At 38.0% G+C, this 18596-nt stretch overlaps 1 protein-coding gene across 9 annotated transcripts in view; it reads left to right on the top strand.

Moving 5' to 3' along the window:
* Window positions 1-245: 245 nt before the first annotated feature.
* Window positions 246-18596, top strand: part of Stxbp5l (syntaxin binding protein 5L) — a 257234-nt gene continuing 238883 nt past the window's right edge. For 7 of the 9 annotated variants that reach the window (XM_060370363.1, XM_060370360.1, XM_060370358.1 and 4 more), the window contains exons 1-2: window positions 248-449; window positions 1472-1665. In XM_060370363.1, coding sequence (XP_060226346.1) covers window positions 1480-1665 — 186 coding nt within the window. In that variant the 5' untranslated portion in view covers window positions 248-449; window positions 1472-1479. Of the gene's footprint in view, window positions 450-805; window positions 824-1471; window positions 1666-18596 lie in introns of those variants that run through there. The other 2 variants (XM_060370356.1, XM_060370357.1) reach the window with 2 other exon arrangements.

Genomic DNA, 18596 nt, shown 5'->3' with positions numbered 1-18596 from the left:
CGTCGCCGGCTTTTCCTCCGACCTATCCCCAAACTTCTTTCCTGCCCGGAGTGCCCCCCGGGGACCAGGGTCAGTGGAGCTTGTGATTGGCGAGAGGATGTCCCGCCCCCTGGCTCCCCGGCGCGGCCCCGCCCCCGGCCGCGCGAGAGGGAGGGAGGAGGGCGCGGGCCGGCAGGGGCGGGGCTTACCTCCCACGGCGGGGGTGGAGCCTGCGGCAGACCCGCCCGCTCAGTTAGGACCTCGGAGAGCGCCAGGCACCAGGACCAGAGGGACCCGGGAAGCGGCCGGAGCTGGGCTGGACCGTCGGCCGCCCGCCCGCAGCCTCCGCGCCCCCGCCTCCCCGGCTGGCCGGCGGCTTCGCGGCGTCCGAGGAAGGTGCTAAGTCCCGGGGTCCCCGGGGACACCCTGGCCGTCCCGTCGCGGCTTTGCCCGCACACCTGTGCGCGCTTGTGAGTGTGTGTGCATGTGTGTGCGTGTGCTCGCCTGTGGAGGAGGTGAAGGAGGTGGAGAGCCGCCGTTCGCGGTGCGCGGCTCCCCGTGAGGGCTCCCGGGCTCGCAGCCCGCGCCCGTGGCCCCCGGCGCCCCGCTCGGCCGGCAGGGAGCGAAGCAGCCGGCGCTGCGCGCCCCGCAGGCTGAGGCGGGACTCGGGCCGCAGGCGTCACCGCCGCCTCGCATCCCCCGGGGGAGCCGCCGCTGTGCGGAGGGGGAACCGGGCGGGGAGGGAGGGAGAGGGGCAGGAGAGAGAGGAGCCGAGGACAGGTGGAGGCTGGCGGCTCTCCCCCCCCCCCCCCGTCCCCGCTCGCCCCTCCCGTCGGCTGTGGCCGTGAGTCACCCGCAGATGTTTTGGGGTCCGGGTTTTTGGGAATTAGGGGATGGGAAAAAAGGCATTTTTTTTGCCCTACCCCCCTTCCAGTTCCTATTGAGGAAAAAGGGAGCGTTTGAAGATGATGGGGGGGGGAGCCCCGAACATGGTGGCAGAGTAAATACTGGTTCCCTCACAACATCGCTTTTTCTCATCATCAAATTTTTCTGAGCTGACCCTCAGGAAGGAAGGCCCTCCCCCCACCCCTTTTAGAGCGGTCTAGAGGGTCTTGGTCTGTTGTGCTCTGGTTTGATTGTATAATAATGATGATATAATGCTAATGACGATGATGACACTGCCTTTTATTTTTACCCCAGTGCTGATAAAGCATAGCTAGAGCTGGGGATAAAGCCCTTGAAAATCTGGTGTGTGAGGAAGGAATACTGTTGCTCTTGGAGCTGTCTTCTTTCTGTTTTATAAAGATACCCCTTTAAAAGTTAAATTTTGATGAAATGAAGCCTGAGCCCCTCTCTCTCCACACGCTTCCATCCAGTGCTCATGAAATGGGGACCAGCTACTCCTGCCTCCACTGAAGAAGAGGTGAAGACTTTTGCCCCGTACAATTCCGTGTTTGTCACCCTTCTCTCTTTCCTTTTAATTTTTCGACAGTGTCTAAAATGAAGAAGTTTAATTTCCGAAAAGTTTTGGATGGCTTAACTGCCTCTTCCCCTGGCAGTGGGAGCAGCAGCGGCGGTAACAGTGGCGGGGCTGGAGGTGGCTCCGCACATCCAGGAGGGACTGCAGGGGTTCCGAGAGAGGAAATTCAGGAAAGTCTGACTTCAGACTATTTCCAGATTTGCAAGGTAAGTTTTGAATTGGCTTTGGGGCCTGTTTGTATTTTTACTTTACTGTTGTGAAGAAACTAGGGAACACACACGTGCATACACACACACACACATGTGCGTACTTATGCAGGGCTGCAAATTGTCCAGACGCCAGCATCAAAGAGCCTGGAACTAGGTCAATTTGAATTAATAAAAACATCTGAGACGTCAACTTTGGCATCAATTTATAAACAACGATGGCAGTTTGAAGAGAAGAAAAAGACACACAAAAGGTAGCATTTGCAAAACATTCAGGCCCAATAAGTGGTCAAAACATATTTGTGTATAAGCAGTGAATTGAAGAAGAAATGATAGTCACTGTGTTTTCATCCAGAGAAACTGTTGTTATTCTTCTGTGTTCAGTGTGAAATGAAAAACGCTCTTAACATGTTGCTAGAATTAAGCAGATAATAGATTAATGTGTCCAATGACACTGTCTTAAAATTCTAGATACTAAAAAAGGGTCTTAAACCCTTGAAAATTGTACAGATCCTATGGGATTAATGCCTATGAGAACCTGCAATACTAAAAACAAAAACAAAAACAAAACAAACAAACAAACAAAACCCTCCAAAGTAACCAGTGTTCTGATTCAGTGAGAAAACATTTTAGGCAGTTATATTTGAACTTTTAGCTTCTAATAAACAAGAAGAATTTTGGACAGGAAAAGAAAATGAGACCTAATAAAACAGATGTGACTTTACTTTATAAAGATATTATAGTGTCGAGTTATGATATGGCATATTTTCTTTATTGTTCTTTTGGGGGTTGCCTTTCAGTGTAATTTTGACATGATTTACACAAGAAAAAAAGCCTTAAATCATTTGTATGATACAAGTAAATATAGTTTTGTAAATGTGTTTGAATGCACAATAAGAAAAATAGTAAACTTTAGAAATTGCAGGAATTAAGTTCCAAAAATTTTATACTTCAAAAGAGAAAAAATTTTGCAAATTCTTAATTTTGTAGTAATTATATATATATACATATATATATAATGATACATAATAAGGTAAAGTTTCAGTCACTGACTCACCTCTTCCTAGAAAGATTACTATAAAAATATTAAATCTATAGTTGTGAATTTACTTAAGGGGCAAGGTTATTTAGAATTAAACAGATTTAATCAATTGTGTGAGATTTGAATACAATAGTGACTCCCCCTCTCAAAATGAAGTAATAGATATTATATCAATTTAAGAAAGAGCTTAATAGTGATCATGAAACAACCATGTGAAAGAGTCCTGGAAGCCAAATTTGAGTTGCTATTCAGGAGATTCTCAGTTTTTCTACTCTCCAACATTCTGAAGAAAAGATTCCTAATACCTTGGTTACTGAACGTAATGATGACACAGAAGAATTTTGCTTGAGATAAAATAAGGTGGACTTCTGAAACAGCTGGCTATTGGTCAGTTGAGTTTGCAAAGCGAGTAGAGGAAACTGTAAACACAAAAGGCAGAGATGTGTGTAGATACAGGGAATAAAGTGCAGCACATGGCCACACACAAATTTATTAAGAAATGAACGGCCATGACAGGTGGCCGAAGCTAAGTATGCACCATTTCAAAGACGTATGCCATGGCAGGAAGAAGATTTAAAAAAAAAAAGTAAACCCTGCCGTTTGACAGCCATGCTATCATGGGCAAGATATTTTTTCTTCCTAGAACCTTGATTTCTGCATTTGTAGTGTGTGAATAAATATTTCTGTTTTCTTTACCTGAAAGAAAGCTTATTAGACTCTGAGAAGACAATACAGTGAAGACAGTACACAAGTGGAGAGGAATGCTCACATATTCATATTGTTACAGTTAAAAATATTACCTTGTTTGTTGTAGGGCAAATATAGCCATTATAATATATGTTATATCTAAGGTAACAAGTTTTATGGGGCTAGACAGCTGTATTGACTATGCAGTCAGACCAAATAAGGAAAACACAATAGCATCTTTGAACAGGCCTACAGTTAAATTTGAAAAATGATTATGTAACTACACTATAGGTGACATAGTCTATAATGGATATATAATATGGATTAAGGAAATTCCCAAATTAGGGCTGTTATTGAAATGAGGACTTCATTTAGACGTACTGATTAAATGTGCAAAGAACATTCCATTCTGAATAGTAAGATGTCAGCATCTTCTGGGGACCTTTTCATCATGGCTAAAACTGAAGTGCAAATCTAGACTCGGTTCTTCTTAACTGAGCTCCCCTCTGCTATCTGAATAATCAAATCTGATTTCCTTTGTATTTCTGAATTTTATGCCATTTCTCATCCCCAGTACTTGTTCATTTCATCTTATTTCCTTGATTTGATTCTTGAAAATACGTTCTGATTTCCTCACTTCTTATTCTAGCTTATTATACTTCATTTTATTGTAATAATGTGATTACCCAAATGCAATATGATTTGCTTAGGACAAATTCTATGTTAGTTTCCATAGAGCAGTAGTTTTCTAGAAACAAGTCTTTGTTATACTCCAGTAAAATTGACTAAAACAAATAGATGTGATGTTTTATTGGCTTAAGTTTATTTGATGAATAATAACAACTTATGCAGCCAAGCAATACTTTTTTGTATTTTGTGGTTTTGTATAATTCTGTTCATAGGCAGGTATAAGGTATTCGTTACTCTTAAAAAATATAAAGCTAAACTCTTCATAATAAATGAAAAATGCTCATAGAGAATAGGGAATAGAGAAACAAGCTAATGAGTCAGTTTATTATGACCTGTTTTAGGTTCAGTATGTGCCCTTGAGGGCCATCTTCCTCAGCTATTTGCAGCATACACTAACTACTTTCCTGGATATGAATTCTGTGAGACTCAGCTTGAAAATGCTGCTTTATACAATAAATTTTAATCTTTTAATCTTTATTTTTGCACATAATTCTCTTTAGAAACTTGTCCTGTTTATCTTCCTAACAATATTTATGTCCTTCTTTCCCTAGGCATAGTGTATTGTTTCAAAGCATCATGCTGTCACATAGCTAATGCTTCTTTGCATTCCATGACTTCATTTAGAATGGTTAACTCTGCACCTTCAACACGTGTAACTGGAAAAACTCTCAGTTAGCCTGTACCATGTATTTTAATGACCATCTCTGTGAGTCCAGTTCTCACCACTTGCCTCTAGTCACTTTATTTTTTTTTTTTTAATTTGCTGCCTTTACACTGTAAACTCTCTGAAAAGCAAATATGTTGCTTTGTTTTTATATCTCAGTTAGTCTTCACTATTAACAGACTAGTGGTTCTAGCCTCACTCCAGTGTTAGAGAATATCAAAATATCCAGAGATAAGACCCAGAAACTGACCTTAACACAAAAGGCCCACAGGACATTCTTAGGTAAAGTCAATACAGAAAACGAGGCATTGATGTGCTTTTTAACAGAATGAAACATCATTTATACCATTGGTTGCTTAACTGAAAATAGGTTAAGGAAAATAAAACTATCAGTAAGTATGAATTAAAACAATTCTTATTTTATTTTATGTGTGCGGGTGTTTTACCTGCACAATTGTCTGTGTACTACTCATGTGCCCCGTTTCCATTGAGGCCAGAAGAAGGCACTGGATTTCCAGGAACTGGGGTTACAGATAGTTGTGAGCAGCCCTGTCGGTGTTGGGAATCCAACTGGATCCTCCAGAAGAGCAGTCCGCGAGTGCTCTTAACTGCTGGTCATCTTTCTAGCCCTAAGATTTATTTTAGGTACATATATGTGTATCTCCATGTAGGTTTGGACACGCACAGGCGTGTATGTGTGTGTGTGCATGCACACACGTGCGTGTCCACAGAGGCCAGAGGCATTGGATCCATTGGAACTGGAGTTATAGGAGGTTGTGAACCCTCTGACATAGGTTGTGGCAAACTCAGGTTTTCTATAAGTACAAATTGTGCTCTATTTTATTTTCATTGGAAATATACACAGTGTTAAACAATTTGATTTATTTGAAAACATATAAATATGTACCACTTTATAAATTACTTGATGAATGACAAATATATTTTTACTTGCTGAGTACTGTTTCTCTGACTAGAATTCTATAAACTCTGTGTGTATTTGTCTTCCATAGTCAATTCCAAGTTCATTTGTACAATTTTTAGTTTTTATTTATTTCCAATGATGTGATATGCTTATGAAGCAAACTTAGTATAAAGTCGCATATGTTATATATTACGTATTTTCCATATATATAATATTTTTATCCTTATGATTAGTAGATCCACATTCCAATTTGATTTTTTTTTTCTTGAGACAGGGTTTCTCTGTGTAGCCTTGGCTGTCCTGGAGCTCACTCTGCAGACCAGGCTGGCCCTGAACTCAGAGATCCACCAGGCCTCCCTGTGTGCTGGGATTAAAGGCATATATTACCAATTTGATATGTTTATTAGAGGGTGGTTTACTAGATTTTAGCATTTAATTATCCGTTAAATGGCAATTTTTACAGTGAAATGGTCTTTTGCTACTCTAGCAGGTTGATTAAGCTAAAACTAGTTTGGAACTTCAGCTATAAAGTATCTTATTGGACTTTCATATAGTCATGTAAGGAAAGCACAGAAAGTGCTATTTAAATTCTATTGATAAAACAGAAGAGGTCAGAGAATTTAAATCCTGAGGTTTCCCAACCAAACATAGCTAATAAACTTAACACCATCTTTAGTTCTTAAATCCAGATTCTTTTGCTTTTTTACTTTAAGAAAAGCCAATATGATAAATTCCTAGTGAATCTGGAAACTTAGATAAGGTAGACTATTATCTTAACTCTTCATTCAGAATTTTCACTAAATATGTTTCCTTCACTATCTATTTTGCTACCTAGATCAAAGTCCCCCATATTTCCTCCATGGGCTGCTACCCTATAGCATTTTGTGTTCTCCCTGATCTTACTTAGGCCTCACTATAATCTTCTCTCTTGACTTGCAGAAGAAACCTTTATAATTTAAATCATATACCATTCCTATTTAAATTCTCCAATGGCTTTCCATTTCTCCTTCTCTCTCTCTCTCTCTCCACACACACACACACACACACACACACTAATAATAAGAAGGCATGGTCATACATGCTTTTAACCCTGCAAGTGGGGACAGAGGCAGGCAGATCTCTCTGAGTTCCAGAACAGCACCATCTGCACAGCAGTTCTGGACCAGTCAGATATACAAGATATACCCTGTCAGATAGACAAGATATACCTTGTCTTAGCAAATAAGAACAAACTCAAAGTTCTATGATAGCTTCTCAATCTTCAGATCATCTGCCTCTTGGTAAAACTATTTTCGACTGTCATATCTTTTATGCTCTATCACGTACATTGTCTTTCTTGCTGTTCTCAAACAATTTCTGCCACAAGGCTTTTCCATTCATTCTTCACTTAGAACACTCTCCTTCCTACCTCCTCCTAGAGTCCTAAACAGTTGCTCCCTCTGCCTTCCTTTTGCTTCCTTCACACCATTCAGCACTGAGACTGCTACAGTATCAGAGGGCCTCATTGGCTAGTGCTCAACTCCTTTACTCTCTACTTCTATCAGGATAGCTTCGTCTTGGTAATTACTCAAATGTCTACTTAGGAAATTGTGTGTTGTTTTCCTCTCTTTACAACATAAATTCCATGAAGACAGGCCTTATTTTCATATATATATTCATATTTTATATATGGTGTATATGTGTGTATATATGTATATATATAGTCTATACATCATTGATGTATGGAACAGTACTTTCCATATAAAATATAGCCAAGTATTTACTGAATAAGTGAATGACTGAACAGGAGCAAGGAAAATATTAGTAGCATATTCAGAACAAATATATATTATTTTAAACAGTTTCTTGGAAAGAGACTTTTATGAAATACACTTTATTACCAAAAGAAAAGGAAAGCATTGAAAGAGGAATTCTACATTGCTGATGTAGTGTATAATTTTAAAAAACAGCGGGAGATTATAGATTAAAGTTATTTCAGGTTTTATTGCATAGAACAGTAAAAACATTTTTGTTTCCAAATGATCAGGGAAATGGTTCAAAGTATTAGACTGCTGTCAGAAGCACATGAGATGTTTCAGATCTAATTAAGAAAATGACAAAAATATGTATATGACCACCAATAGATGTCACAATCACTAAAGTTTGGAAAAACCTCTTAAATTAGCTTACTCACTGCTTACAAACATTTATAAGCTTAAAAAAAAGATCATGGTATTAGAACCAATATATAGATAACTAGTGTAATTTCTGGTATATCATGATTCTCATACAAGAGAAAACAGAAGATTTTTCCAAGCAAGAAAATAGACATTTATCCAGAAATACAAACATGGACTCTAGCAAATCAGGATTTTTAGAACCTTGAAAAGCTGGAGGATTCGCCCCTTGTTATGTCTTCATACTATCATTTCCTCAAGATTTCCAATGTCTCTTCATCTCCCGATTCTGCATTTTTTTCACTGTGTAGTTACATAACTGCGATTGACACAAGGGCATAAACATAGTTCTTCATGTATGAAGAATAACTACAAAAGATTCCTAGAAAAGTACTGACGTTTCTCATTTCCATAGTTATAAACTGATGAAGTAAAAGGTAGGATCACTTACTATGAATTCTGACAGTGGCTGGATGCTTCTGTCACTAAAAATGACAGCAGAAGAGGAATAGTCCTGAAAACATCCAGACGAGTAACATTATACAGACTGAGGAGGTTGTACTTACATACTTAGGAATATTTGTATATATATTCATGTATACAAAATTAATGAAAAATGAGGCCATAAGTTTGGAATAAGAAGGAGGGATATATGAGACAATTTAGTGGTAGGAAAGGGAAAGGGAGAATGATGCAATTATACTATAATTCCTTAAAATAGACAAAAATTATTAAAAATAATAGCAATGGGAAAAATCAGGAAGAATCCAGGTGTAGTTAGAACTGAGATGTTAAGAATCTTAAAAGACAAAAATAAATCAGATTTTAAAAACTAACCAAATCCAGATTGTTCTATAGTCTAGACTCTCTGTTTTGCTTATTTTTATTTGATTTTTTTGTTTCTTTTTAAAATTTAATTTTATTTATATATTTATTTATTACAACTTATTCACTTTGTATCCCTGCTGCAGCCCCCTCCCTTGTCTCCTCCTAGTCCCACCCACTCTCCCTCTTCTCCCCCTATTCTCTTTCCCTAGTCCCCTGATAGGGTAGGTCCTTCTCCACTTCTATCTGATCCTATCCTATTAGGGCTGGCTGCATTATCTTCCTCTGTGGCCTGGCAAGGCTGCACCCCCAGGGGGAAGTGATCAAAGAGCCAGCCACTGAGTTCATGTCAGGGATAACCTCTGTACCCCTTACTGGGGAACCCACTTGGAAACTAAGCAGCCTAGACCCCCTGTTTTGTTTGTTTTGAGAGCATAAATGTAGGTGCGTACTTGAGGAAAGGGATTCTAGACACATAGGAAGTATGTTCGTAGATTCTGAAAGCTGCCATAGAGAACAGTAAAAGTTTTAACAAAAGATCCTTTGGTGCATGTATATTATTAATTAACAAGTACATTAATGAACTCATTTAGTGTGGGATTTCTGATGTTCCTAAAAGCAAACAGTGCTGTCTACAGTGCTTTGTGTAAATGCTAAAAAGAATGCATGTAAAATATTACATAACCTCCAAGCATACTCATCTATAGATTTATTCACTAGTAATTAAGTGAAATTTCTATTTCTTAAAGTTTTACATATTTTTCTAGACACCCTCTGGTTTCACTTGAAGATGTGCTTATGAAAGAAATCATAGGATAAAATATTATTTACTTTCTTTTTTCATTAATTATTTCATTACTTTACAGCCTGAGCTTAGGACCCACCCTCCTCTCCTCCTAGTCCCACTCTCACAGCTCCCTTCCCATCTCCCCTTCTCCTTCTCTGAGAAGGGGAGGGTCCCCCATGTGTACCTACTGGCTCTGGCACATCACAGCAGGACTAAGAGCATCCTCTATAACTGAGGCCAGGCAAGCAGCCTGGCTAGGGGAAAGGAATCCCAAGGCAGGCAACAGAGTCAGAGACAGCCCCTGCTCTAATTGTTAGGGGACCCACATCATGAGCAAGCTGCGCATCTGCTACATGTATGTAGGGGGCCTCGGTCCAGCCCATGCATGCTCTCTGGTTGGTGGTTCAGTCTCTGTGAGCCCCCATGGGCCCAGGTTAGTTGACTCTGTAGGTACAGTTTACTTTCAGTACTGTAGTGACTGTATTGATTTATGAAGCTGAAGTTAGGTAAAGCATGTACATAATCGTTTAGTAGCCACACTCAGGTGTGGACGCTTATGCTTGTTATAATCACAGCAATTCTGAGGTTTTAGGAGGATCACACATTCAAGACCAGCCTGAGCGATAGGGTGAAACCACGAAGCTCCAAATCGATTAAATAAATAAGCAAATGGGGCTGGGGCGATGCTTAGTGGTTAAGACAGCTCTGTTGCTCTCCCCGAGGATCCGGGTTCAAGTCTCAGCCCCGACATGACGGCTCACAAGTCTGTAACCTCAGTTCCAAGGGACCTGAGCTCTCATACAGACATGCATACAGGTAAAACACCAATGTACATAAAACGAAAGTAATCAAGCAAATGAAAATATGTTTAACAAGCTATAAATAGTAATGAATTAACTATTTCCAATAAAAGTATGAAGCAATTTCCCTGGTTAAAGTCTTTAAATTTAGGGTTTTTTTTTTCCAGTAAGAGAAAATTGAAAATTTTATTCCTGCATATCAAAATGATTTTTACAAAAGCTTTTATTTGTAATGATACTTTTTTTTTAAATTTTGAAAGGGGATAATGTTTCTTTATTTTAATAGCCGAAGGGCCAATCTTTCAAAAATGTGTAAAGTACTAGTATTTGAAATGTATTTAGGAGTTATATTGGGGAATCATTCTTAAGCCTCTAGGTAATACTGAGTGATTAACTTTTAGAAGACTAAAAATGGAAGTTACATTTAAAGGATTTATGGAAGGTAGTTGTAAACAATAAGATACAAAATGTTAAAAAGTATACTGTAGGCCCACTGAGACAACTGGGGAGAGAACTGACTAAATGAAAGATAAATGATTACTGAAGGACTATAGCAAGGAGATATTCTGACATTTTACCATTCAAAGGGAGGCTTTATTTCTAAATACAGCTTTAAGAATGATTAGGATATGAATTATTCTCAGCTAGTCGGCTAAATGTGGAAATGTTTCTTAGGGAGTTGATTTACTAGCAAAAATTACCTATGATGCTTTCCTGGACTTCCGCATAAGAAGAGCGAATATGATTTCAGTTCTTTTGCAGGTACCAATATGTCTGTTGACACTATAATACACTGTACTACAAGATGAAAGGGAGCTGATTTTTGAAATGGCCTTCTAAATATGGTGATATCCTCAAAGGGGTTGGAAAACATTTTTAAGTCGTACTGTGCAGTTCTGTTATTCTGTGATGCTGCTCTGGGAGAGGTTTTGCTGAGCATGCTCGAAAACAGGAAAACTGAACAGCTTTTCAAAGAAAGTTTCTGATCATCTGTTCACATCACTTCTCCGGTGACTCCTAGACTGGATGTTCATTTTCCACCCACTCATATGTTTGCCCACTGTAAACATTTACCCCAGACTCAATATGACTTCTCAAGTTACAGCACTACTCAAAATTGTCAGATGTTTTTGGCTCTCAGATTAATGGTCGGGTTTTTATTCAATTCACAACAAACAAATTAGATTGAACACTAAGCAGACCAATCAATTTTCTTGACAGCAAACTAATTTCATTGCTTTATTTGGGGAAAAGTGTCAGATTTTTAATGTCACTGACATAACAAAACACATGGAAAAATGATGGTTTTGCTCTAACCATTCTCACTTTCTAAGGTATTAGATGTTTCCAGAACTATCATTATAAAATGTTAGTTTTATTTACAATGAAGACATGTATTACCTTTTAACGAAATGAAATTTTATTCCAAAGTAAATGAAACAGTAGGCTGGGTTCTTTAGGTTATATTCAATAGTATTAACTTTTATATATGAAGTATGTTACTAGAAGGGTATAGGATTAGATTCAGTTTCAAATCTCTTAAGTGAAAAAAAAAAAGAAAGTTTGATAAGGATGCTTAAAGTTATCGATTCATAGGATAACAAATTGGTTCAAGTTGGCTTTAATTCTAAATTAGATTTCTTCCAAGTTGTAGCCTACCCAAGACTCAACTAACAAGGTAGATACTCTTGAACTGAACTGGGCAGAGTTAAGAGGATGACTGGAACACAGATGATGACTATACCTGAACTTACTGAGTTCTGTTTACAAATAGTATGCTCACTATGTTTATCAAATACGTTATTCAAAAGGTTCCCTATTCTGTTCTTTTGCTATCTTGTGGTGATTTTTTTTCGGAATTTTTATTTTTTCTATCTTACCTGAAATTTCTCTAACACTTGGGGCAATATTAATGTTCTTGTGCTTTGTGGTAGCTAATTCAGCTTAATTTGGTGACATTGTTTATTTATTGGCTTAAAATTCTTTTAATCAGACAGGATTGGGTGTGTTCAGGGTGACCTAGTCCTTGTAACAATTTAATGTGCTAAGGCAGGTTGTTATCCATGGGGGACCTCCCCGTTATCTGAGGAGAAGGAAAGGGGAGAATGGGGGGGCAGGATTGTGTGTGTGGGACTGGGAAGAGAGAAGGAGGGCTGTGATCATGATGTAAAGTGAACAAGTGAATTAATTAATGGAAGAAAAATTGTTGGCATGCAATATATTTTGATCATGTTCTTTCCCTTCCCCTAACTCCTCCCAGATCCTCCCTACCTCTCTACCCACCCAACTTTTTTATGTCCCCCCTCTCTATAAAAAAAGAAAAAAAAGGAAACAAACTAAAAACAAAAATGAAAATTAAAATAAAACCAGTCAGACAAAAAATAAAATAAAGTAAAATAATAAAGGTGCTGCTAGGTGCAGTGGCACACACCTGTAATCCCAGCACTGGGGAGGCAGAGGCAGGTGGATCTCTGTAAGTTCAAGGCCAGCCTGGTCTACAAAGAGAGTCCAGGACAGCCAATGCTACACTGAGAAGCCCTGTCTCAAAAAAAAAAACCAAAAACCAAAACCAAAAAGCCAAAACCAAATGGACCCTCCCCACCAAACCAGCAAGTGAACACATTTTGTGTTGGCCTGCTGCTCGTGGGCATAGGGCCTGCCCTGGAATATGATTGCTGTAGCCAGTGGCACTCCGTAGGATTAACTGATTTTCCCTTGCCCAGCAGGTACCAACTGCAAATAGCCGTTTGACTAGGAAGGGAAGTTTGTGTCTACTTCACCTTCTCATGCCAGGATTTTGTCTGGTTTGAACCTGTGCAGGCCTTGTGCATGCTTTCAAAGTCTCTGAATTCCTGAATTCATGTGCGTATCAGTCTTGGTTTTGTCTGTTTGCCCTTACAATCTTTCTGCCACCTCTACTGCAGATCCATAAGGCTTAGCGGGAGGTAAAGACGTCCCACTTCAGACTGAGTTCCTCTTTACAGGCTGTCTGACTGTGGTCTCTGTGTTAATTCTCAGCTACGGAAAGAAGTTTCTCTGATGAAAGTTGAACATGCACAGATTTCTGAGGTTTTTGCTTGACATTCTGAGTTTTTCATTTTCTATTTAATTTCAATTTAGCGATTCTATTTTGTTGTTGTTAAATTCTACTTCCGTGTCTTGAGTTGTTTTTATCATTTCCTTCAACTGTTTGTATTCTCACAGTCTTCATTAAGGCATTTATTGACAGCCTCTTTAGGGTCCTGGCACATATTCAGAATTGCTTTTTGAAGGCCTTATCTTGTGGTTCAGCAAAATTTCTCTTCTCAGGGCCTGTTGCAAAGGGGTTATGGCTTCTGGAGGAGGCATATTGTCTTGATTGTTCATGTGTGTATTTTTGCACTGAGATCTAGGTGTCCGTAATTATAACACCTGAAGAGGTTTTTGTGTAGATATCTGTTTTCATCCTTGATGGGTGAAAACATCCATTCTTTGATCCGTTCTTTGGTTGATGTTGCTCACTCCGGGTCCTAGCCAATTGTGGTGGTGGCGGGATCCCTGGTATGGAGCGATTCTGCGAGTGAGTGGGAGGGTGACATCATTTGTTATATAAGCATCATAGGTTTACATATCGCTCCATACCAAACACTTCAAAAAGAAATTTTCATATGACAATGTATTTTCTCCAGGTAGTCTGTCCATTTCTCTTTATCCACTCCCTGCTCCTAACCGGAGTTTTCCTCAGTTTTCTCGATGTGTGTGTGTGCACGTGTGTGTCTACCTTTTAACCTAGGTGTTGTCTAACAACCTGTTTTTCTATTTTAGTGCATGTTGACTATACAGAGTAATAGGCCTCACTGTGGCTATTTCATGTCTGCGTATAACAGTAATTCTCGGCCTTTATAATGGCAAGACCCTTTATTACATTTTCTCATGTTGTGGTGACCCCAGCCATAAAGTTATTTTTATTGCTACTTCATAACTAATTTTTCTACTGTTCTGAATCATGATGTAAGTAGTTTTGAAGGTAGCGGTTTGCCAAAGGGGTCATGACCCACAGGTTGAGAACTAACGACATATAACATTTTGATTATATTTACCACTTTATGACTCTGTCCCTTTCTCAACACACTTTAGCTTCCTTCATAGTCCTCTCCCACTTTAACGTCATCTCTTTTTACTCTACATGAAAGAATACATGATAATCTTATTTTATTTAATGTGATCTCTGGTTACAGTCATCTTCCTACAACCAATGTGATTTCATCCTTCTTTATTGATTTATAATATTTTACCGAGTCTCTGTACCATTTTCTTTAATCATTCTTTAAATTGACAGGCATGTAACTCATCCCATAATTTGACTGTTGTGTATAATGCCCCAATAAACATGAATAAGCAGACATCTAAATTGTATTCTGTTTTTTTATTATTCCTTTGGGTATATGTGAAGGGGTGGTAGAGCTGTATTGTATGGTGTAGTTCCATTATTAGCTTTTGAAGAACCTCTGTTGATTTCCCAGAACTTAAACTGATTTACAACACTACAGTGTATAAGAATTCTTTTCTCCCTGAATCTTTGCCAACATTTTTTTTTTCTTTTTAGTTGATTTTTAAGGTTAGTGTATAAAGTAATGGGCTTTATCATATACATGTATATACACACAGGAATGTATGTGATTTACTTATATTCATATACACATATACATACACACACGTATATGATGGAGGCCAGTGCTTTGTACACTAATCTTTAATATGTGCTTTTTGTTTTGTTTTGTGTGTGTATTGCTTGTATCCTACAGAGTATCAATTCTGACTGGGGTGAGCTGAAAGCTCGGTAGTTTTTTAGATTTGCATTTTCCCAATAGTTAAATATGGTGAATATTTTTCATATTATTGGTTGTTTTTACTTTTTGACAAGCGTCTGTTCAGTTCAACTACCCATTTGTTGATTGGATTACTTTTGTGTAAGTGTGTATGTGTGGTACTTGTGTTAAAGTCACGGCCTCATAATGCTAGGTAAGCACTCTGTGTGCCTCAACATCCCAGCTGCACTTGTTATTTTGGCATTTTTGAGTGCTTTATGCATTCTGGCTATTAATCTTCTGTCAAAAGAATAGCTGGCAAAGATTTTTCTCTCTGTTTGGAGGTTGCCTTTGTTTCCTTTGCTGTGTAAGACCTTTCAAAGTTGATACAATCGTTATTTGTTGGTTCAGGCTGTTATTTCCTGAGCTAAGAAGTCTTACTCAGTAAGTTACTTGCCACTGTTATGTTTTAAAGTGTTTCCTTCATGTTTCCCTCTACTATTTCAAAGTTTTAGACTTTACATTAAAAGACCCCCCCCATCTGAGTTGATATTTATGTAAAATAAGAGATAAGGATATTTTACAGGACACTTTAACTGGGCCATCTTTTTTTTTTTCTTAAGAATAAATTTGAGAGACAAACACCCCTGTGTAAACAACGTATATATTTTATCCTTTTGTAATTAACAATTCATGCCATAAGTGGATATTTATTTTCATAATTTTGATGGCATTCCCTCTTGCTTTTAAAGTGGATTGAGCTATTTGCTACTGCCCTTTCCCTCCTCCTGCATTTCTGTTCTTTTTAAAGCATCTTATCATTTATTCTCCCTCTTTCTGTCCTTTAGTCACATTGATTTTTTATGTATATTCTCTTGCCTAAAAGTTCTTTTATTCTCAAATGAGAGACCCTGAAAATGTCTAAAACTACTTCTGCCATGATTTCACTCCCTTAAGTGAGTCTAATGTTTTTATTGAAATTGTCAACACACAAAATGACTCTTTGAGTCACAGTTTCTGTTTCACGTATCTACCTTCCTTTTGAAAGGACTAAAAACTATTTAAACTTCATCTGCTCAGTGACTGAGCAAGGAAATACCTTTAATGCTTTTTGATCTTTGATAACTAATACAATAATTTCTGCTATCATAAAAAGCAGGATTGTACATTTGCTATAATTTTATTTTGTTTTAATATTTTTTTACACGGATTATTTTATTTTGAGGAAAGCTATAGATTTAAAAAGCTTGGAGCAAAAGGTAAATATCAAGAGAATGGGTGTTAGGAACTAAATATTTTAGTTTTCAATTAAAGATGAGAAATATCAAGAGGGAAGTGTATAATTCATATAGAATACATTTCATAGAATTTAATACTATATATTAAATGAATTTGCCAGTTCTTTATATCTCTGTAGTCACCAGGCAACATAAAATATAGGATTTCTTAAACAGTCTTTAAATTTTCCATCTTTTTATAACCAATTTTCCACCTCTGCCCCTTTCCAGAAGCAACTGAATTGACTTTCACCATAGCTTAATTTTGCTTATCATTGAACTTTCTGTCAGTAGACTCAGACATGTAGAATATGAATATGTGTGCATGTGCCTTTCATACAACATGCTTTTAAAAATTTTTATCTGTGCTGTTAAATGTACAAGTAAATTGTTCCTTTTTATTGTGGAGTAGTAGTTCACCAATTTTTTAAAAGTTATATTGAGCATGTCTATAACAAATATAAAAATATAGCAAGACAGAGAGGAAACTATAAATTATCTACATTTCAAACACTTAAACATAGGCAACAATTATTGAATTTTAGGTACATTTTAGTACTTTTTAAAATAGTTTTTTTTTTTAATTTGAAAAGAACACCATTCAGATAAGAAAGAGATTGCTATATTTAGAGACTGCTATAGTAAGGGACTCAACAAACATCAGTTGTATGATGTTTGACTCAACAAACATGATGTTGTATGACTTAACAAACATCAGAGGTATGATAGTGAAAGAGCGTTGTAATGAAAATGAAAAAAAAAAAAGGCAGGTTTCAGGTACACTGGCTTGGGAAGATATTTCCAGGCTAAGTAAAATTGAGGCATCTTACGTGGTTTGTTTGGGAAACGTGTGACTTTCCTAAGCATTGGATTATAAGCACTGTGGGGAAGAAAGCTGCAAAGGTTAGGGAATCTGGTAGTCACCGACTAAGATTTTATTACTTTGGGCTCGTTACAGAGGAGGTTGTGGTTTGAGTTCCTGGACTGGTTGCTGTAGGGATTGTGCTCTGGTTTCCTAAGATGACTGTTATGAATTTCTGAGTCAGATTCTATTATATTAGTTCAGCCATTGTATATGGTATTATCAGTTGTTCAGCTATATTTTTGTGTGTGACAAATGTGCTGAAGAGACTTCCACACTCTAGTGTTCACTGTGGCATCATTCACAATAGCCAAGATAGGGAAACAACCTAAAAATCTATGAAGCAATGAGAAAAGAAAATGTGGCATATACATCTAATGCAAAACTAGTAAGCTACAAAATAATGGAATCTTATAATTTCCAGCATTATAGATGCACCTGGAAACCATCACACTTGTCAGGTCAAGCACTGAAAGAAAAGTACTGTGTGATCTCAATCATATGAAGAACATGGAAGAGTTGGTCTCATAGACTTTGTGAGTAGAATTATGGTTACCAGAGACTGCTGAGAGTAGAAAGGAAAGGATGGGGAAAGGTTGATCAACGGGTACTGTCTCATAGAGAGGTAAAAGTCTTGAGTGGGCTGTTGCAAAGAAGGGTGCGTACATACGTTGAGTGAGAGACTCTTCCCGGAGAAACACAATACAGCCATGTCTACTCACCTGAGAAAGGAGCACACAACAGACCAAAGTAATAACTGTACCAAAGTCTAACAAAGAGCCTACCCTAATACGAGTGATGACTGGAGAAAGCTACATCCATGGAGCTCTTTGCACAACTTGTAGGCAGCTTTACAGCTCAAAGAAATATCTGCAGGTAACTGGTCAGAGGCTCCTTTCTCAGCAGTTATTTATTCCTTGTGTTAAGCTGGAGAGCAGTCTTGAAGTATCTTGCATGTTTGCATTTTCCCAGATTTGTGCCATTTTTTTTTTAAACTTCCAAAGTTCTATGACCTTCCCTCATCCTCAAGGAGAGAATGTTTCAGTTTGAAGGAAGGTGCTCTACAACAACTGAAAATATACTGAACGCTTGAAAAATCTGGGAGGTAAGATTCTGAATCTTTACCACAGAGTATAAATTGGGAAATAAATAGAAGTAATCAGATTTAAATAAATACACAGTATATATTTATATTGAATCTTAGCCCACTAATGTAGTTCTTTTTTAGGACTATAGAAACCAAGCCCAAAGATATAAAGATCAATGGTTATGTATGAATTATTTTACCATTTTATGTTCTTGAGAGCAATGATTAATTTTTATTGTCAATTTGGCTGGATTTAGAATCAACCATCTAGACACAACTTGGGGCCAGCCTGTGAGGGTATTTCCAGACAAGTCTAGCTGAGGAGGGAAGACCCGCTATGACTGT

The sequence above is a fragment of the Meriones unguiculatus genome, chromosome 17, assembly GCF_030254825.1.
Source record: "Meriones unguiculatus strain TT.TT164.6M chromosome 17, Bangor_MerUng_6.1, whole genome shotgun sequence".
In the NCBI taxonomy this organism is placed as follows: domain Eukaryota; kingdom Metazoa; phylum Chordata; class Mammalia; order Rodentia; family Muridae; genus Meriones; species Meriones unguiculatus.
Note: the sequence above shows the minus strand (reverse complement) of the source record. Positions and strands in the feature narration are given on the sequence as shown.